We start from the raw sequence: 18,837 nt of genomic DNA on the forward strand, positions 1-18,837 counted from the left end.
GTAATGCAGTGATGGGTTTCATGAGTCTGCTTTCTGTAGCTCCTCCCAGCCAGTGCCAAAATGCATGACGGGAGGTTCTCTGAATGAGGATGGCGAGGTGTTCCCAACAGTGGGGATAGCGTGAGCAAAAGCCTGGAGGTGTGAACCAATGGGCGCGTTTGAGGAAAAGGCAGGGAGCAGGCCCCTCCCCATGCCCGCGCTGACCTCGTGGGTCTGTCCTGTCGTTTCAGTTGGGCCACGTGGTCCTCTCCCCAGTCTGGTTCCTCTACAACCTGCTCATGAAGCTGTTCCAGCGCTCCGCCCCGGCCATCACTCTCGAGAGCCCGGACATCAAGTACCCGCTGCGGCTCATCGACAAGGAGGTGACCGTCAGACCCCACATGGCGGGGAGGGGTCACAGGGCGTGGGCCCCCAGAGGCACCTCTCTCCTTGTCAGTATCACGGCATTTCCCAAGCACCTACTATGTGCTCAGGATGTGGCTCCTTTGAAGTAGGTCCTGTCACCTGCCCATTTTAGAGATGGATAAAGCAGGTGAGGTCCATTTCTGTAGCTACCGCTGAGTGGCAAAGTGATTCGAAACCAGGGCTCTGACCACAGAGCGCATTCTCCGAACCACACGCACTGTCCTACAGACCGTCCAGGTGGGAGGGACCCTCAGGACTTTTGGGTTCAAGCACTCATTTAACAGGTGGGAAAGCAGGATGAAAGAGGTCACACTGTAAGTTACAGGTAGAACCAGGACTCAGGCCTCCCGGTGGTCCCGGGTGCTCCTCCTCGCACTGCCCCTCCCTCTTCCCCGCCCCCCAGGGCCATCTGCTCAGGGCCTGGCTTGTTACATCTGCGCAGATGCCCTGCCTGATCGCCTGATGCCACTGTGACTCCATCTGCCCCTCTGCCAGGCTCCCTCCTGCCACCTCGTGGGACATTTCCCTTTGCAAACTTCTGATTGTGATTGAAAACCATCCCCTTCCTCCTTCGCCCTGTGCCGCTAAGGGCCGCCTTCCTCCTTACTCTTCCCCTATCCGAGCCCCTCCCTCACGCTATTTCTGGCCACCTGCAGCTGCCTCAAGAAGGGTGTGACCGGAAAAACTTGAGTCATGGAGCAGAGATTCACCTGCCCGAGAGGCCCCGGGTTCCGTAGGAGCCTCAAGTCTCCTTGGCGCAGAGCTGGGGCTTCTCGTGGCTGGTGGGATGTGTATCTATGATTGTACCAGGAGTTCACAGAAGAGTTAAAAACCAGAGAGAGGCTAAAGAAAAAAAAAGTTACCCCTTCCTCTGTGAGACCACACTTACCCTTTCAATATGTTTTATAGACATTTTTTTCTCACTAAAACGAAATCTTAATGTTTTGAAATCTTAACCTTTTAAAAAATGTTTTCCTTATTTCCTTTTTTATAAAAATTCTGCTTTTGAAGTGTGAATGATCCCCTCCCCCATCCCTCATGCCCCCTCCTTCACCCACAGAGATCTCATTCACGGGTCAGCACGAGCCTTTTCTGGGTGTCATGTTTGTGTAGATATGACGTGTGGAGGTTCAGGTGTGTATGTACTGAGTTTCTCTTTTTTAATAACCTGATTTTTTTACGCAGCCATGTAACATGGACATCTTTTCACGTCTAACCCAAGGCTGATTCCTTATTGTTGACGACTGTCTAGCATTGCGTCATAGGGATGTCGCATGTGGACCTCCAGTCCCCTTTGAGTATGTTAAATCTCCCCCTCCCCCCACAATTGTAGCCTAATGGGGGCTTTGCAGGGTCAGCAGACGGGTCTGCTTTTTGATGCTTTTGCTGTGTTCCACCACTGGCACGGGGAAGGGCCCCTGCTGCCTGCCCTTTGCCTCTGAACTAAACTGGACCAGGCGACTGCACGGTCCCCCGAAGCTCTGAGAGTCTGCCGCTGAGGTCATCATGGCCAGCAGCCTCCTGGATGCCAGTGCTGTGCTGTGCCCCGCTAGAGGTTGCCCAGCACAATAATAATCAGTATCTTTCCCTCATTTCTCTTCTTCCTCCAAAAATTGTCTGGCGTGTGGGTTTCCGACCTTGAGCCCCAGGACCAGTCAGTAATCCTGGAACCTGCTCCCAGGAGGCCTTGAGACCCTATGTGGCCGGAGGGCAGAGGCTTCCAGGGCAGAGAGGTCCACCAACAAGCCCTGTGTCTTAAGTGGCGGCTGGGTGCCGTCCTTCCTGAGATCCAGGCCACCTTCCTCTGCTTGCACACTTCAGTGATGCTCAGGGCGACACTGTTTCTTTGGAGAAGTCCATGTCCCTCTTTCTGAGTAAGAACAATGTCCATCAGGAGGCCTTGCCACTTCACCTAGCCTCACGTGAACACGCTCTGCCCCTCCACACCCACGCTCCTGGCTGCACCGGGTGAAGGGGAAACCCCATAGGGGCCTGGTGGGGCCCAGGTCAGGAGTCAGAGTGCTAGGTTCAGACCACAGCTTCGCTGGCCTTGGTTTAAGACCAAGGATTCTGGGGCGTTTGTCTCGGCTCCTTCACCTCAGGCAGCCTCTGCCCCACCCGGGGACCGTGCGCCTTCCGCCCTGTGCCGCCAGCCACAGGGTCGTGGCTGCCCTGGTTCTCAGGTGGCTTTGAGTATGGTGGTTTCTAGAGCCCCTCTCTTGAGTCTAGGCCTGGGCACATAAGGCCTTGTCTCAGCTCTACCCCTAGTTTGCCAGCCCAGTCCCCAAGTTCTTCCTGCCACCTCAGGACACTGCTCAAGCCGATGGCAGAGGGGAATCTCTCCCTTCTGTCCCTGGAATTTTCTGGGCCGTTTGGCAGCCTCCCTTTGGGATCCTGAGTTCACTTGTCATTCTGACCACCTTGCTGTGTGGCCCTGGGCAGGTCACTGCCCTTCTCTGAGCCAGTGTGTGCCTGACCTCTGCCCTCACACACACGCGTGCAGGTCGTGTGTCCACATATGGTGAGCACCAGTGCGGCTTCTCTCAGCGACCCAGGGGCCGGTTGGCCCCTCTGCCCTGGGTGCCGTCCCAACAGCTTGGGCCTCTTTGTAGGTCATCAGCCATGACACCCGGCGGTTCCGCTTCGCCCTGCCGTCACCGCAGCACATCCTGGGCCTCCCTGTTGGTGAGTGGAGCCGGGCGCTAGGTCAGAGAGGTGGGGACTTTGTACTTCGACTAGGGAAAGCAGGGAAGGCTTCAAAGAGAAGGTGACAGTCTCCCTCTGCCCTCGAGGGTAAATATCAGAATGAGGGGAAGTGCCCTGGGGTCCCGGCCGTGGCACCAGCGTGAGCAGAGGTGTGGTGGTGAGGGGCTGGGCTGTGGGAGCCGAGCAGGGCGGGCACAAGGCAACCGGTCACCGAGGCCCGGCGGACCCGGTGGGGGCGGTCCCTGACCCAGGGCCACCCCTGTCCATCCTGCAGGCCAGCACATCTACCTCTCGGCGCGAATCGACGGAAACCTGGTCATTCGGCCCTACACGCCTGTCTCCAGTGATGACGACAAGGGCTTCGTGGACCTGGTCATCAAGGTGAGGTTTCGCTGCTGTGCCCGTGCGGGGCGGGGATGCCTCCATCACAGCCGAGGCCTCCGGGGGACCCACGTTCCCCACAGCCTGGGGTCTGAAGGCCCAGGGCTCCCTGTGCCCGATTTCTGAGTGAAAAACAAATTGTAGTTGCCAGCAAAAGCCACATGTGGGGGTCTCGGCAGAGGGCAGGGCCTGGGCTCGGGCTAAGTGTCTTCACATGGGGCTGCTCGTCTGTGGAAGAGGAACCGGGAAGGTCGATCGGCAGGCGCAGGGCTCACTTTCCTGCTCTCGGAGCTGAGCACCTGATGGTGGCCGAGGCACCCGCTCCGCCACACTCGATGCACAGGCTCTGTGACCAGCAGGTCCTCTCCTGAGCATGATTCCCTGAGAGGCAACTGCAAACTCGCTAGGGGTGCGGTGTGAGGAGCTCACGGCGCGTCGTCTTGGGAGCTGGGGTGACAAGCCTTCTGGAGCCTGTCACGGGCCAGGGAGAAGATGCAGCCGTTAGCGGTGACAGACCAGAGAGATACAGAATGACCAGCCAGGATCATAAAAACATTGTGCTCAGTGGAAAGAGAAGTGACAACTGCAGCAGGGGACATTTTTATGAAAACTAGAAACAAGCTTTACAGCAGCGACCCACATTCTCCGATTACACATCCAACAGATCCAGACCAGTCCAGGCCTAATCCCCAGAGCACCTGCTCTAGAGACCCAGCACGGACCCAGCACCTGCCCCAGGACTGGGTCAGAGGCAGAGCCCCTTGCTGAGTCTTGGGGCAGGTGCTGGGTCTGTGAGGGCAGGAAGGGAGTTGTCCTGGTTCTGGTCTGGGTCGCTTCTTACCTTGGTGTCATTTAGACCCTAAGCTGGGTACCCAGGCCTGGCCTCAGGAGCCTGTCATTGGCTGGAGAGCAGACAGTGAACACATGGTCACACAGAGGTCAGTGCTTATTCCAGGGGGCGAGGACACAGGACTGAGTGCTTGGAACAGGCCGGAGTGGGGTGATGAGAGCCGCCCCCTGAGCATTCATAGTGAGGTGAGATCTTGCAGTGAGAAGAGGGAGGAGAAGGACCTTCCAGGTGCAAAGGACCTGAGGTCAGTAGGAGACCCGCGGGAGGGCGGTGGCTCGAGATGAGAGAGGTGGGAGAGGCCGGCGGGGCCAGGCAGGGCCTTGGAGGCCCCCGGAAGCTTGGGGCTTTGTCCAGCAGCTGAGAGACGGTGGCGAGGGTCCGAGCAGCTATTCTTGTCTTAATCACTCAGGCCAGATGCGGAGAACATGGGGGGATTCAAGGAGAGGATGAGAAACTCACAGTGACCCTCCTGGCTCAGAGACCTCGCTGGCCCTTGGCCTCGGATCAGGGTCAGAGGCCTGGCCTGGCATACGCTGTGCTCGGACTGCCTCCATCTCCCCGTACTCCCCGCCGCACACACACAAAGCCGAAATCCCAAAGGGCACAGGGCAGGAAGTTTGATGTTTTTATGACAGCACAAAATGGAAGGAACTGAATGTCCCCCAGGAGGGCGTGGCTGAGCTGACTTCCCGGAGCCTTAGCCTTCACTGTGCTGATGGCCGTCAGAATCTTGCTTCAGGAAGGGGGACACAGAGTTCTCGGTGGAATGTTTATGCATCAAATCAAGGCCTAGATTGGTCGCCCTGTGTACACCAGGCTGAGGCTGTTCGTTCCAAGGACACGTTAGGGGGAGGGCAGACTGCTGGGGGTACAGGACACAGGCAGGTAAGTTTCATGGGCAGATGGGGCACTGCGTGAGAAGGCCACACAGGGCTGCAGAAGAGCCCCCTAAGAGGCACTTCCCACGGTGGCCCAAAGCTTACCCTGCAACCCTGGAAACTGGGGACCGAGGACTGTGGGTGTGTCTTGCAGGTTTACTTCAAAGACACCCATCCCAAGTTTCCCGCTGGAGGGAAGATGTCCCAGTACGTGGAAAGCCTGAAGATCGGAGACACCATCGACTTCCGGGGCCCGAACGGGCTGCTGGTCTACCAGGGCAAAGGTGAATCGGGTTGGAATTCCCCGAGGACCCAGCTGGTCCTGTGAATGCTGGGTGCAGGTCCTGACTCTGCTGCTGTCCGGATGGGTGATTCTTGTTGGGCAAGATGCCTCGTCTCTGGGGCCTCAGTTTCCCCAGCTGTAAAGGGAATAAGTTGGCAAGCACAGGGGTTGCAAATTGGCTGCCCTCGGGGCCCACATCCGACCCACAAACCAGCCTCATTTGGCTGAACACAAGCCAAAGGGTTGTGCCGGAGTGCCTCCCGTCTGCCAGCCTCTGCGCTGCACCCCATGCCATCTGCATGAAGGGCTGATCCCTGTGTCCCTCTGGGCATTCGAGTGGCCCTGGTACCCCGCCTGCCCATTCTCTCCCTCACCATTCCTGGCTGCGTTTGTATGGTGGCTGCCCGTACCTCGGGCCCCTAAGCGGGGCCAGGTTCTCCAGCCTAAATGACTCCCAAACACCTGTGTTTGAGAGCTGGGCCTCACCCCTTCTCCTCTCCCCCAGGAAAGTTTGCCATCCGTCCAGACAAGAAATCCAACCCCGTCATCAAGACAGCGAAGTCTGTCGGCATGATCGCGGGAGGAACAGGTACGTGGACGCGGAGCCCCTCACGGAGTCCCCAGTGGGTGGATGTCATGGGTGGGGGTCAGGGCGTGGGACGGGGCATAGGGTTGAGCGATTGTGAGCTGCCCGAGGTCAGGGACCCAGGCCCAGTTGTCCTGCACCGTCCCCTGGGCAACTGCCTGTAAGTATGCAGCAGGCGCTCACTCAGCGTGTGGGGGTTACCATTTTGCAGGCATCACCCCAATGCTGCAGGTGATTCGTGCCATCATGAAGGACCCAGATGACCACACTGTGTGCCATCTGCTGTTTGCCAACCAGGTCAGTGGACGTTCTGGAGATGTGCAGACCCAGCTCCTGCTGAGGGGGGACACTGGGCCTGGCAAGGCATGATTATGGGTCCGCGTGGATGCTCAGGACTGCTGAAATGTGAGGGGTGCTCCGAACATTCTGTTCACAGGCAGCTTAGCAGCAGCAGGTGAGGGCCAGGCTTTTCAGCCCAGAGCCCAGTGACCTGATGCTTGGGAGTGGAGAGGGGTGAGGTACCTAGAGCACCCCCCACCTGAGCTGTGCTCCCCCCAGCTTCTTCCTCCGAACCTCAGAGCTCCCTCCACAAACAGAGCTCAGAACCCACCAGTGAAGTAGGCAAATGCCGGCCTGGGCTGGGGCCAGCCTGGGGACAGAGGGGCCGTTTCACAGATGAGGTACCGAGAGAACACCCGTACCAGGTCCCCGAGCTAGGCACGTTGGGCAGGGTTTGGACCTGGTCCCTCCTAAGTGCATGCCGTCCTCCCCACCCTCCCTGTCTGCCCTCGCCTGCTGTGTGCCCTTAGCCAAGACATTTTCCCTCTGGGCTTTGCTCCCTCAGCTGGAATGAGCTGATAAAGCAAGGTCGTCGCAAGGCTCTTTCCTCGTTCAGTGTTTCAGGGTTGATTACGTGGATTTTGTAAAGCGACGCCCCTTTAGGGGAAGCTGAGACACCCCCTCCCTGCAGTGTGGGAGCCATGCCCAGGCCCCCTGTACCTCCCTCGCAGATACGGTTCAGGTCAGCTTGCCCCAGCGTCCCTCTGGCCCGGGCTCTGCACTGTCCATCTGCGAGGAAACCAAGCCCAGAGGGAGAGGGGCTTGCCCGAGGTCTTTGGACTCCTGCACAGCTATAAAACCTTGCTCTGTGGCCAGCCAAGGTGGCCTTGACTAGTCCCAGGGGGAAGGTGGAAAGAGCCAGAAATTCCAAGCTGCTGGTGGGGAGGGAGGGGGAGCAGCGGTTCGACTTGGTGGTGCTGGGTTAGTCCCAGCGGAGGCCGTCCGCCATCTCTCACCTACGCAGGGCATCTTCGAGCCTGCTGCCCGTTAGCCGGGGCGCTGGGACTGCCCCACCTTTGTAAGCTCTGGACACAGAGGGCCAGAGAGGGGAAGCGGTGGACCCAGGAAGTGGTGGAACCAAGACTCGAATCAGAGCATATTTTATGGAAAATAACTATATTTTAGAGGCCATTGTTTTGCTTTACATTTTTGCAAACCTTTTGTAACATCCGGCTTAAGAGAAGCGGCTGGATTCCACGTGTTTCTGCGTTCGGTCGGTGCAGTATCTCAAGTCATAAAGCCTCTGGAAGTCCCGCCGTGCATTGATGAGGGCGCGAGAGTGAGAAATGAAGCGTCTTAATGTTATATGAAAATCGTTTTGACCTCAGGGGCCCTCTGAAGGGTCTCCGACACCCCAGGAGGTCACAGGCGACACCCTGAGAAACACTGCTTTGCTGCAGCCAGGCTGTTGCCCCTCCCTCCTTCCCGTGTCCTGAGTCGGGAAAGCTCGGGGCTCCGCACCAGCCTTGGCCATAAGGAAACACGGCTTTTCAGAGGGACGTTACGGGACGGTTCATACCAGTGGGGCATGCCTTCTTCTTGGCCAGAGAGACTGATGCTCTCAAGGTGTCGTTGGTTCTTTATAAACTAATACTCATTCCCAGGCGGGTATTTTCTTCCCTGTCGTATGAAAAAATAATAAAATGGTCCCACAGGCGAAGCATATATGCACAGCCAAGTCAGTTTTGAAAAAGAATAACGAGGAGCACTAGATGTTAAAACATACTAAACAGCATCCGTGATGAAAACATGGTTCTAGAGCCACACATGACACCTGGCTTCCCGGACTTAATGCCTTTCTGGGTAACACAATGCAAGTCTAGACTGTGCTGGAATATGCTAGAATATGTTGCTATTTACATTTAAATGAATCAAGGTTAAATAAAATTAAAAGCTTACTCTCCCAGTCTCGCTGGCCACATTGCATGGGTCCCATAGCTACCTGTGGCCAGTGGTTACCACATTGAACAACACAGATGTAGAACATTCCGATCATTGCAGAAAGTCCTGTCGAACAAGTCTGACCTAGAAACAGACCCAAGTACATACGAGACTGTGTCTCTGATGCGGGTGACGTCTGAAACCTGAGTGGAGAGAGGAAAAGGAGTATTGGGTTAATTGTTATACGTTTGGGGAACACTAAGTATGTCCCTACGTCACTTTATAACAAAATGAAGTTTAGGTTAAAAGTGTGTACATATGAAAACAAAACGAAGCTTTAAAAGTAGTAGTTGAGATTTTTACAAGTATTGTTGAATGAATGAATGAGGATGATTAGTCTAAGCAAGACCCCAAAGGTGAGCCCTTAGAGTCCCCTACTGAAAAAAAAAAAAAAATTAAAGCTCCCGGGGTGGGGGGACATATAAATAGATAATGCATCACCAATAAAAATTAATACCCTTAATGTAAAGAGTACAAAGTCATAAGAAAAGATATGACTAGACCAATGGCAAACTTATTTATTAAACACGAGATTTACTTTCCATCAGTCTGACTGGCAAAGAGGAAACAGTTCTTACCCAGTGCTGGCAGAGGTGTAGGAAGACGGACACTCTCTGGCACAGCCCTGGGGGTTCTGGGAAGGCTTCCTGGAGGAGATGGCAGTAGGCTGACCTCTGTCCGGCCCTGCGGGGCTACCAGGTATCTATGTCCTAATTTATAGCTGTGCACACTGGAAAGCCGGAACATAAAGGCTTGCCCCAGGGACGAGGGTGGTGAACCCTCATTCCTTCAACTAAAGCAGTTGTTATTTTAGGTGTTAAACCGACCCCTAGGGATAATCACGATTCATATTTCGGCATATTTCCTTCTAGTCTCTCGCCTTTGTCCCATACTTGAGCTTTCCCATCTGAAGTTCTGTTTTCTGCTCTCTCCACTCCCCATTATATCGGCAACGTCTTCACCTGTAGCTTTTATCCGCTCCTGAGGCAAGATGAGGAGAGGGTGGGGTGAGTGTTCCTGGAGTCTGGTGAGCTACGCCGGTCTGCGTTCCTGGAAGCTTCGCCAAGCGGGTGGCCCGTGGGTGACAGGATGACGAGCCGTTGGGCGAGGAGTGTCACCAAGGGCAATCCCTGTCACCATCCCTTCTGACTCCTGGGCCCTGTCCCCCCACAGACTGAGAAGGACATCCTGCTGCGGCCTGAGCTGGAAGAGCTGAGGAACGAACACTCTGCACGCTTCAAGCTCTGGTACACGGTGGACAAAGCCCCTGAAGGTGAGCAAGGTAAGCCTGAGGCAGGCAGGTGGGGTGGGGTGCTGGCCCATGGCTCACCTGTGCTGAGCCCACTGCGGTGCTGAGGCTTCTGCTCACATGGTCTCCTTTGGTGCATGCTCTCGCCATGGCCCCGTGAGAGGGAGGTGGTGCGACCCACCTGCAGATGAGGAAGGAGGAAGGATCAGAGAGGGAAAGTCAGTGCCCCATGTCACACAGCTAGAGCAAGTTCCCAGAGCAGGGGCTTGAACTCACATGCTCCTCCGGTGCCAGCCAGGCCTTGCCCCCTGCCGGACAGAGAAGGCCAGCCTTCTCCCCTTGGCTGGGGGCTCCCTCTGGGCTGGGTCTCCAGGTCTCGAGTTGGAGTGGGGGTGAAATTTTCATGAGAAATTTCTCAATGTTAGAAACTGGGCATTTTCGAAGCACCCGTGTGGGCGCCAGCTTGTAATCCCGTTCACGTCCTGCCGCCCTGCCCTGCCCTTGCTGGGCCTCCCGCTCCTCACCCAGCCCCACGGTTCCCTGGGACTCATCCACGGTGCGGGGAACACACAGCGCTGTTCTTTACCCAGAAATGAGCAGGTGGGCTGGGGGCTGGCACCCGTCTCACAAGCTGGGTCATTTGGGTCCATCCCTGAGAGAGGAGCCGCCCTCTCGGGTTGACCAAATCAGGTCCTGGGCCTTCCCGCTGAGAGCCGGACCTGGGCGGGTTGGTGGACCTGACACCCATGTCCCAAGGCCTTCGGCTGGACCAGCTGTCCTAGGCCAGCTCATCTGAGCTAGGCAGGTCCCTTCCTGGTTTGACCCTCTGCTCCGTGTGTTCATGAAGCCAGCATGGCCCCATGGGCCGATGATGTTCTAGTGGGATGAACAGGAAACGGGCTTATCAGCAATTAGCATAGCAGGCGGTTGTAGTGAGACCCGGGAAAAACACAGCGGAGTCGGGAAGGGGGTCAGGAGTAGAGGCGGGGCAGGGGCGCTGGTTCTGGGAGGCAGGGCTGCGCTTGTTCTGGTAAAGATATGAACATTTATCTCATACCAGGCCTCAGTGGAAAGGAGGAAAATGAGGGTGGGTTAGCCCTGTTCCGGCCCCAGGTCCTGATGGTGTGATAGGGTTGGTTCCTGAGCCGGTATGGGCGTGTCCTGGCCTTTTGCCCATAGAAGGCCCTGGTCCTGGGAGGGCACCAGCGCTGACCCCTGGTGGCAGCACGTGGCAACGCCAAGGGCAAAGTGCTGCCTCCTGGGACTGTTTTAACAGCACCCAGTTACCCGCCAGGGGAGGTACAGTTGAGTGGTCTCCTATTATCCTGACCCACGATTCAAGAATAGTTGGGGTATTTCTATGATGTTTGGTATAAGGTGAAATTCTAGATTTTGAGAAAGAAAATGGTAACTGGCCAGCATGGCTATTGTGGCGCTAAGCAGAGGAGCAGGGAGAGGGGCCAGCTCAGGTGGCACATGCAGCTGACTTATGTTTCCCCAACAAAGCCACCTTCAGTACATGTATAAAGGAAAATCCACTATCTTTAAAAATCCTTGTAAAACTGAGATGTCTCTTATAGATCGGCACGTTTTATACACTAGTAAATACAGTTCCATGCATTTTTTTTACAAAGTCCTTTCAGATCTATTGCCCGGCTGTAAAAATATTGTCCGTGCTCTGCCCCCTTCCAGAAGAGAGTTTAGGCAGCTTCCAAAGGCTCATGGAGCGAGTCCAAGTGGTACAAATGGAAAGTGGACTGAGAAGAACAAAGGCAGGGCCATAAAATGGAATCGGGAATGACGTTTGTACGAAAACGTGGACTGGAATGCACACTCGCCCCAGGTGGGCCATGCATGTCATTCCAAGCTTCCCAGCAGCCAGAGTAAAAAGAGAAATGGGGTCAGTTACTTGGAGCACTATCCATGAAAGAAAGAATACTCCATTGCTCAGCAGAACAGACTTTTCCTGGTCCCCAGACCAGCTGAGACTGTCTCGGCCCCTCCCACCGAGTAGACACAGTGTGATGCACTAAGTGTTATCCATCTAGGCAAGGTCCCTCAGTCACCTCCTCCTGACCTTGGCTTCCACAGCTGCGATTCTGTTGGCATCAAGGGTGTTAGCGAGGCTCTTCCAGATTGTGAAAAACAGATAAGCCAGATAATCGGGTACTGAGGGCTGGAGGGACTCAGGGTATGAAAGCATCCCTCAGCCTCAGCCAGTCCTGATGGAAGACTGGGCACCTCTGATGGAGGCAGTGTCTCTCTGTCTCTTCCCCACCTCGCCCATCTGCTATTCACGTTCCTGCTCAGCCCTGCCTCCTACCTTCCATTTATCTGCCTGCCACCTCTTTGTGACCGACCCCTCTGGAGCCTAGCTAGAGGATCTGCCTGGGTGGTCACCCCACCCATTGGCCAGAGCTCAGAGGCTGGCTGGGGTCAGGCACCCACAGTGAGATCAGGAGGTGGCCAGAGGGGAGGGAGCATGTGGCAGGTGGGGGGCATCCGCAGGTCCCTCTGTTTGTCTGTCCCTCTGGGGCTGAGCTGCTTGGCGCAGCGGTCGTTTGAGAGGACCGTAGCTGCATGGCCAGCATGTGCCCTCGGTCCCCAAGTAGTGTTTGAAGAACCACAAAGGAAGGGGCGTTTCACCCGGGGTTCTCTGGTGATCATTCAAAAGAAAAGGCAACTCGTTAGGGCAACCTCTTTGGAAGAAGGTGGGGAGACCTCTCACCCAGACCTCATAACCCCGCGAGGTGGGTGGACGGCACTGAGTACACATGTGGAAACTGAGGCACAGAGGGGTCGTTTGCCCAGCAGATTGGAAGCCAAACCTGGAACCAGGGTGGGTGTCTGTCTTCATCTCTTCTGCCGCCACACGGCCCCCAAATGTCAGAGCCCCATTCCCCTGTCAGACTCCTGCCAGCCCTTGGTCCCCGTTAAGCCACCGTGTGCCCGGGTTGGGGAGTCTCTGTCTGTGAGCAGCCCTTGCGGAGGGTCAGTCCTTGAGGTCCATGTTGGAGTAGAGCCCTTGCAGCCTCGGGGTGCCAGGTTCTCACTACGGGTACTGTCAGTCATTTGGAGGAACAGGAGAAGGTTCCAGATCTCAGGTGAAACCTGGGGACAAGCTGTGCTAGTCAGGGCGGGTTCCTGACTAGCCCTCACCGGTTCTCGGATCTCAGGTGGAACCTGGGGACAAGCTGTGCATGTGAGTGTGCAAGATAGGGAGACAGGCAAGACCGAGAGGGAGCCCCTGCCAGCGCATCTGGAACTTCCGTTTGTGTCCGGGCCTTGCTATTTTCAGGCTCATCAATTGCTTATTTGAGACGCAGTCCTTCGTTCATTATTAATAAGCAACTACTAGGCGCCGGGCTGTCTAATCACTGGGAACACACCTGTGGGCCCGACAGGGCTCCTCACGGGCCTGCGCCCTGGTGGGGACAGGAGCCAGACAGTGGGCCTGCCGAAATGATGGTGGTGGAGGATGCTACTTTGACCTTGAGCCCGAGGCTGGACACCGGCTTGGGGGGGCCTCTTGGATCTGGAGTTCACATTCCAGCCTTGTGCATGCCTCATTGTGTGACCTTGGACAACTCAATTCTGGGTCCTCTGGGCCTCAGTGACCACATCTGTAAGGTGGGTTCAGTGACCCCCTTCCTGTTCACCCACAAGGTGGTTCTGAGGGCCGCCCGAGAGGCCGCGTGGAAGCGGAAGGCTTTGCAAACTGGGACGTGAGAAGGGCTCGCGCTTGTGCGATGGGTGAGCCAGGCTGGGCCTGGGCCTCCGGGAGAGGTTCGCTCGGATCCACCTCTTCACTCTTCACTGCTTGTTGAAAGAGGGAGGGGTTCGCGGCACAGGGGCTTCATCGGGGGGTAGGGGGTGGAGGGGCGTCGGGCAGGTGGGTGGTCGTCACTGCTCCCAGGGCCTCACTTGGACTCACCCAGTCTCCTGCCCCGCAGCCTGGGACTACAGCCAGGGCTTTGTGAACGAGGAGATGATCCGCGACCACCTGCCGCCCCCGGAGGAGGAGCCGCTGGTGCTGATGTGCGGACCCCCGCCCATGATCCAGTACGCCTGCCTGCCCAACCTGGATCGTGTGGGCCACCCCAAGGAGCGCTGCTTCACCTTCTGACGGCCGGGCACTGGCCCCCCACGCGCCCGCCTCGCGTCCTCACGTGCCCTGTCCGCACCCAGCCCTCATGCCCCAACGTCACTTTCCGCCACATCTCACACTTTGGCCTGGGGCTCAGCCTAGCCTGCCCACCACACCTGGGTGGTCACCCCGCTGGGCTGGCCCTCAGGGGGCCCCTTCAGGAGCGGGGTTCTATTGCAGGTGGGCCACCACCGGCCACCTTCAGGGCGGGTTCCTGACTAGCCCTCACCGGTTCTCACCATTGATGCTGGGTCCCAGGCCCTGTCCGTCCCTCACCCCCACACTCCCCACACTGCTGGGCTGAGGCCGTCAGCACCGTGCTCCACCCCCCAGTCCCAGAGTGGACTGCAGTGTGGAAATAAATACATGCCCAGGCAGCCCAGAGCTGCAGGTGCCAGGGTCTCCCCTGCCACCACCTTGGGATCCTCACCTGCCGCCCATCACTACCTGCCTCAGGGCCAGGCCAGGCCTCAGCACCTAACACTACATGACAGGTACCACCCAAAAGTCCTGGGAACGATGGGCTGCCCCTGCCAGGGCCCAGGCAGGCCTGGCCAGCAGGGAGCTTGGCTCTCCACCAGCTGGTTGGGAGGAGGGGTGGCCAAGGGCCTTGCCAGTTGGCACACGGGCCCTCCCGAACCCTCTCCATTTTCCCCAACACACCCAAACATTCGGGCAGCTTTGGGGCTTCCAAGCTGTCAACTCGGCATCGGCAGTCAGATCTATCACCTCAGGGTCTTGGGCCACCAGCCCTGATGGCAGAGCTAAGATGATGCTATTTATTCCTTGTCTCAAACCCACCCCTCCCGCTGCCTGCCTCCGACGTGGGGGAGATTCTGAGCAGAGCCCTTGTCTGCTGCGTTCTCTGTGGCCACCACGTCGCTGTCATACAACAGCGGGTTAGTCTCTTGCCTGTCGGCTTTTTCAGTCATTTATGAGCAGAAGAAAAGTTGAAATAAAACTTTGCTAATATGAACCCTTCCACAGCTCCTGAGGCTGTGACCCGTGCCACTGTGGGGGCGGCAGGGAGGGGGCACAGGACGGGGTTGTGCAAAGCCTGGCATTTATTCTGATGTGTGTGTGTGTGTGTTTGTTGTGGGAAATTTGGAGAGTACGGAAAAGTATGCACAGGAAAAAAAATAATACTGGGCATCCAGAGGCAAACACTGATCACTGTAATGAAACCACAGGATCTACCGTGCAGCCACTGCTTTTCCCCAGAGTCATCACAGCCTCTCTGTAAACCCAGGTGGGTCATGATTCAGTGTGTAGCGAGTGCCCTATGGTTAGACAGTTAGGCTGTTCCCACTTTGTGAATCTTGTAAGTAACAATGGCCATCTTCACCCTCTTTCCAGACGATTTATTTTCGGTTAGATTCCAGGAGGCAGAAGGCTGGGCCAGGGCCTCCGGACATGGGAGTCTAATGTGTACACCCTCCCCTCATGCCCGCCCTTCTTCAGATCATCTCACCGAGTTAAAGGCATCTCCAGCCCTGTCTTTGGACAACTCTGGATGTCCCCAGTGTCTTCCTTTTCGCTGTCTCCTCCTGACAGCCCTAAGAGATAGGGGGACGTCACTAGCCCCATTTTCTGCTGGAAAGACAGGCTTGGCAATGAATGGCTTTCGGGTGGTGGGGCTGGAGGTGAGGCGGGTGTTGTCCTGCCCTGTGGAAGGCTCCAAGGTGGAAGGGTGTCCGCTAGTTCCCGCGTCCATTCGTGCACTGTTCCGGGTGCTGGGGACTCGGCTGTGGCTACCCCAACACGCCCTTCACTGCTTCTGGGGTGCTACTGAGAAAGGCATCAAACAAGGAACAAATGATGATGGTAATGAGACTGTGTGGGAGTGAGGGTGGCAGGAAAGGCCTCTCAGAGATGGCATTTATGCTGGGATGTGACGGGAAGGAGCTGGCCGTGCTGGGGTAGGTGTGCAAGGCGGTGGAAGCAGCAAGTGCAGAGGTTGTGGAATAATCTTCCAGGCAGATCAGAGGATGCAGGTGGCTGAGAGGACTGTGATGATGAGGCTGGAGAGGACAGGATGGGGGAGCTCACCCAAGGCCACACCTTGGGTACCAGGGGAGCCCCTTTCTCTCAACAACTCACCTTCCATTCTGTCCCCAGTGCCCACGTCCTGGCCCTCACATGTACTGGGGCAGGCAGGGCTGGGACTCAGCCTAGGAAGCCCAGGCCTCAGTGGCCCTTCCCCACACCCACTGTGTGCTGGAGACCCTGCTGAGCACTGCACACAGTAGGCCTTCTCGTTCTTGTCCCAGTCTGGACGAGAAGACAGGCTTGAGTGTCTGGTCTGACCACACACCTGCCTGAGCCCATGAAAGGCCGTCTTCTGGAGCTGGGAAGGACATGAACTGGGCCCGGCCTCTCCCTCAGGCTCAGTCTCCCCATCTTTAAAATGGGTGTGTGAACTTGGTCAGTGATTCTCCATCCTCTCAGACCTGACACCATTTTAAAAGAATATTTACAGCAGCACCTTTACCCTCCTGAAGTGATTCACAAGTAATATCACCAACCTACACACAGAATAATTTCTTTTAAAAACACACAAACCTATAACTATACTATAAAAGCAAGAAAGGAAAAGACTGTTTAAAATGATGCACATTTCAGCCTGTAAATGCCCCAGTCCCCCAGCAGCGGGGTGGGGCGATCAATTTCCAAACAAAGAGGGACCTGATTCCTTGGCTACTGCGCAGCAGCATTGCTGGCAACTCCATTTTTCATACCAGGCAAAAAGTCTTGCGTATTTAATACAAGAAATGGAGTGAAGCCTGTCTCAGAGAATCGTAACGGATCTCTAGGCTCCAGGAATGTCGCCAGCGTTGGGAGGGCAGGCAGGCCGCCCCACCCTAGTCCACCCCCACGTGACCGGATCCCTGTCGCCGAGACAACCAAACACAACCCTGCAAAGCTCTGAAATGCCCCCTGGGGGCGGGCCACCCCGCTGACAATTCCAGAAAAAAGTTGATCTCCATTAATGACCCTATTGTGCTGGCTTTAAAAAATAATTTAAGGGACTTTTTTTTACCTTTTCAGGCGCGACAGGACCTTAGCTCCTGAGGTCCTCTGGTCCTCTAGAACTTCCTCGTTCTAATGCACCTGCCTTCGCGGTCCTCTTCCGTGGCCTTGGCCCTTCTCTCGCACCCCAGGGAGGGAGGGGATAGTGGTCGCGGTTCAAGCAGCACCGAATCACGGCCAGGTGGGACCTGGAATCTCCTCCGTCTGGTGGCCGACCGCAGACCCAGCTCTCTCGCCCAGTGTCTCCACGGAGTTTCCGACAAAGGATTTTTAATCGTGGCGAGATGTTCTGTCAAGAGTACGTAACTCCGCTCGGCAGTGTTGGGCTTAGAAAATGATGATGAGAATAATAACTCATAGAGCACTTAGTCCATGATCGGCGCTGTTTTAAATACGTTGCATCTTTTATTGATTGATTCGACAAACATGTATCCAACACCCCGCCTCATGCCAAGCTCGGTGCTGGAGGCTGGAGTTGCATCGAGGCAATTACATGTATGGAACACTTTAATGAAATCAGTCTATTTGACATTCGCAACGACCTGTGTTGTTTGTCCAATTATACAGATCAAGGAGACTGGCACGAAGAGGTGAAGCGATTTGCTTGAGAAGGTCGTGCCGCCAAGAAGTGTGCCCCTGGCACGTGACCCAGGCGATCCTCCAGCTCTCAGCCCCGTGAGCACTGCATTTTAAGCCACAATATGAGCGCCGACTGTGCGCAGCCAGGAGCCGCATGTGTCTTTCTTTTTCAATCACAAATAAGCAGCTGACATTGTACAGTAGTTATAGGGGGGAAGTTTCAGAGAACTGGCTGAAGTCGCCTTTAGGTTCACGAACTGTATAGAAATGGACAGTTTCACGGGCCATAAATAATAAACATTGTCAGCAACTTTGGAAGGCCCGACCAACGTGGAGGGCGGCTAGGACAACAACCGGGCCGCTTCAGACTCGCGGCGGTGAGGAATGCACCCTCCGGCCCCGATTCTCGTTTAGAGTAAACACCCCCCAACGCAGCTTTGCTTCTACCTTCAGACAAACCTGTTCTCTCTCTTTTTTAATAACCAGTAAACTACGGCCAAATATCCGTTTACCTTTATTACAATATTTAAAAGGCCATGATATGAGTCAATACTTCCTACAGTGATGACATTTTTATAATAAAAACCCAGTCGTACTTACACAAGCAAGAAACACTGCGCTTTTCGAAAGGACGAAAAGATAGCAGATTAAAGCCAAAGTGAACACGAGGAACCCTTTAAACAAGCGCACTGTAATAACACCTACTATAAAGTAACTTAGAGAACTGAAAGGAAGCAGGACGTAGTTGTCACCAGCCTGCTCTTTCTTTTAGGGTAACGGGGTCGGGCAGATCGCGACTCCCAGGCATCCCGCAAAGTAGGCGGGTCACCTCAGGGGCAACCTTTACCCGCTCAAAAATTCGTCTCACATTGGCAGTGAGGATTCGGGCGTCACCCCGAATCGTTATTTTCCTTACTCATAAGTTTAAGGCATAAAAGAGATTAGGAGTTGCTTCCTAGGTTATGAATCTCGTTCTCATTAGCCCTACGGTGAGTATCAAAGTTGACTGCTGAACTGAGAGCTCCGTTCCTTTAAAGTTGATCTTAATCACTAGTAAATCTTTCATCTAACTTTTCATTTTATTTGTTGTCCGGGGAGAATAGGTGATGGTAGTGCGCGCCCCGCCGTATGCAGATAAGCAGTCAGTGTCGCTAAGGCTCACGGGGAGCTCCCGCCCCTTCCGCTCCTTGCCTGTTTTGAGCTGTCGCGAGAGTTCGTCGGCCGACCACCGGAAACAGCTAGTCGCTCCGTAGCCACCGAAGGGGCGGGCTCGAGGGCTGAGGCAATCGTAGCGGCTCGGTGGTGTAAGATGGCGGACATCTCCTTGGATGAGCTTATCCGGAAGCGCGGGGCTGCGGCGAAGGGGCGGTGAGCAGCCTTTCCTCCCTTCGCAGTTCAGGGCCCGCGGCCTAGCGGGGCTCAGGGTGGAGAATGGAGCGGCCCGGCGCAACGCAGAGGGCCGT

The 18,837-nt window shown here is 55.7% G+C and overlaps 2 protein-coding genes and 1 non-coding gene across 4 annotated transcripts in view; 2 read left to right on the plus strand and 1 right to left on the minus strand.

Annotated features, from left to right (window-relative positions):
- The first annotated feature begins 230 nt into the window (after positions 1 to 230).
- On the plus strand, positions 231 to 14,741 carry LOC102885442 (NADH-cytochrome b5 reductase 3). 2 transcript variants are annotated; one of them, XM_015593549.2, is made up of 8 exons: positions 231 to 362; positions 3,018 to 3,090; positions 3,386 to 3,492; positions 5,375 to 5,504; positions 6,009 to 6,092; positions 6,301 to 6,386; positions 9,543 to 9,651; positions 13,572 to 14,741. In XM_015593549.2, exons 1-8 carry the CDS (start codon positions 279 to 281, stop codon positions 13,742 to 13,744), a joined length of 846 nt encoding a protein of 281 aa, XP_015449035.1. In that variant the 5' UTR covers positions 231 to 278; the 3' UTR covers positions 13,745 to 14,741. The 2 variants fall into 2 exon arrangements, with proteins under 2 accessions (XP_015449035.1, XP_006917415.1); XM_006917353.3 differs by having other exon boundaries at positions 9,543 to 9,642.
- A 3,416-nt stretch (positions 14,742 to 18,157) lies between these two features.
- Positions 18,158 to 18,307, minus strand: LOC112484246. The gene has a single exon (XR_003047963.1). It is a non-coding gene; the product is annotated as a U12 minor spliceosomal RNA (small nuclear RNA).
- Positions 18,308 to 18,592: 285 nt separating this feature from the next.
- POLDIP3 (DNA polymerase delta interacting protein 3) overlaps positions 18,593 to 18,837 on the plus strand; it is a 23,073-nt gene continuing 22,828 nt past the window's right edge. Inside the window, exon 1 of the mRNA XM_006917354.3 lies at positions 18,593 to 18,742. Coding sequence (XP_006917416.1) covers positions 18,684 to 18,742 — 59 coding nt within the window. The 5' untranslated portion in view covers positions 18,593 to 18,683. The remainder of the gene's footprint in view (positions 18,743 to 18,837) is intronic.

This window comes from Pteropus alecto, unplaced genomic scaffold (assembly GCF_000325575.1).
Source record: "Pteropus alecto unplaced genomic scaffold, ASM32557v1 scaffold157, whole genome shotgun sequence".
In the NCBI taxonomy this organism is placed as follows: Eukaryota; Metazoa; Chordata; class Mammalia; order Chiroptera; family Pteropodidae; genus Pteropus; species Pteropus alecto.

What these genes read in the sequence shown, in the direction of transcription:
- LOC102885442 (XM_015593549.2), top strand. Translation starts at nt 279, where the DNA reads ATGAAGCTGTTCCAGCGCTCCGCCCCGGCCATCACTCTCGAGAGCCCG. An exon ending in GCTGGTCTACCAGGGCAAAG is followed by an intron (nt 5,505 to 6,008) that starts GTGAATCGGGTT and finishes CCTCTCCCCCAG; the next exon opens with GAAAGTTTGCCATCCGTCCA. An exon ending in AGCCCCTGAAGGTGAGCAAG is followed by an intron (nt 9,652 to 13,571) that starts GTAAGCCTGAGG and finishes CCTGCCCCGCAG; the next exon opens with CCTGGGACTACAGCCAGGGC.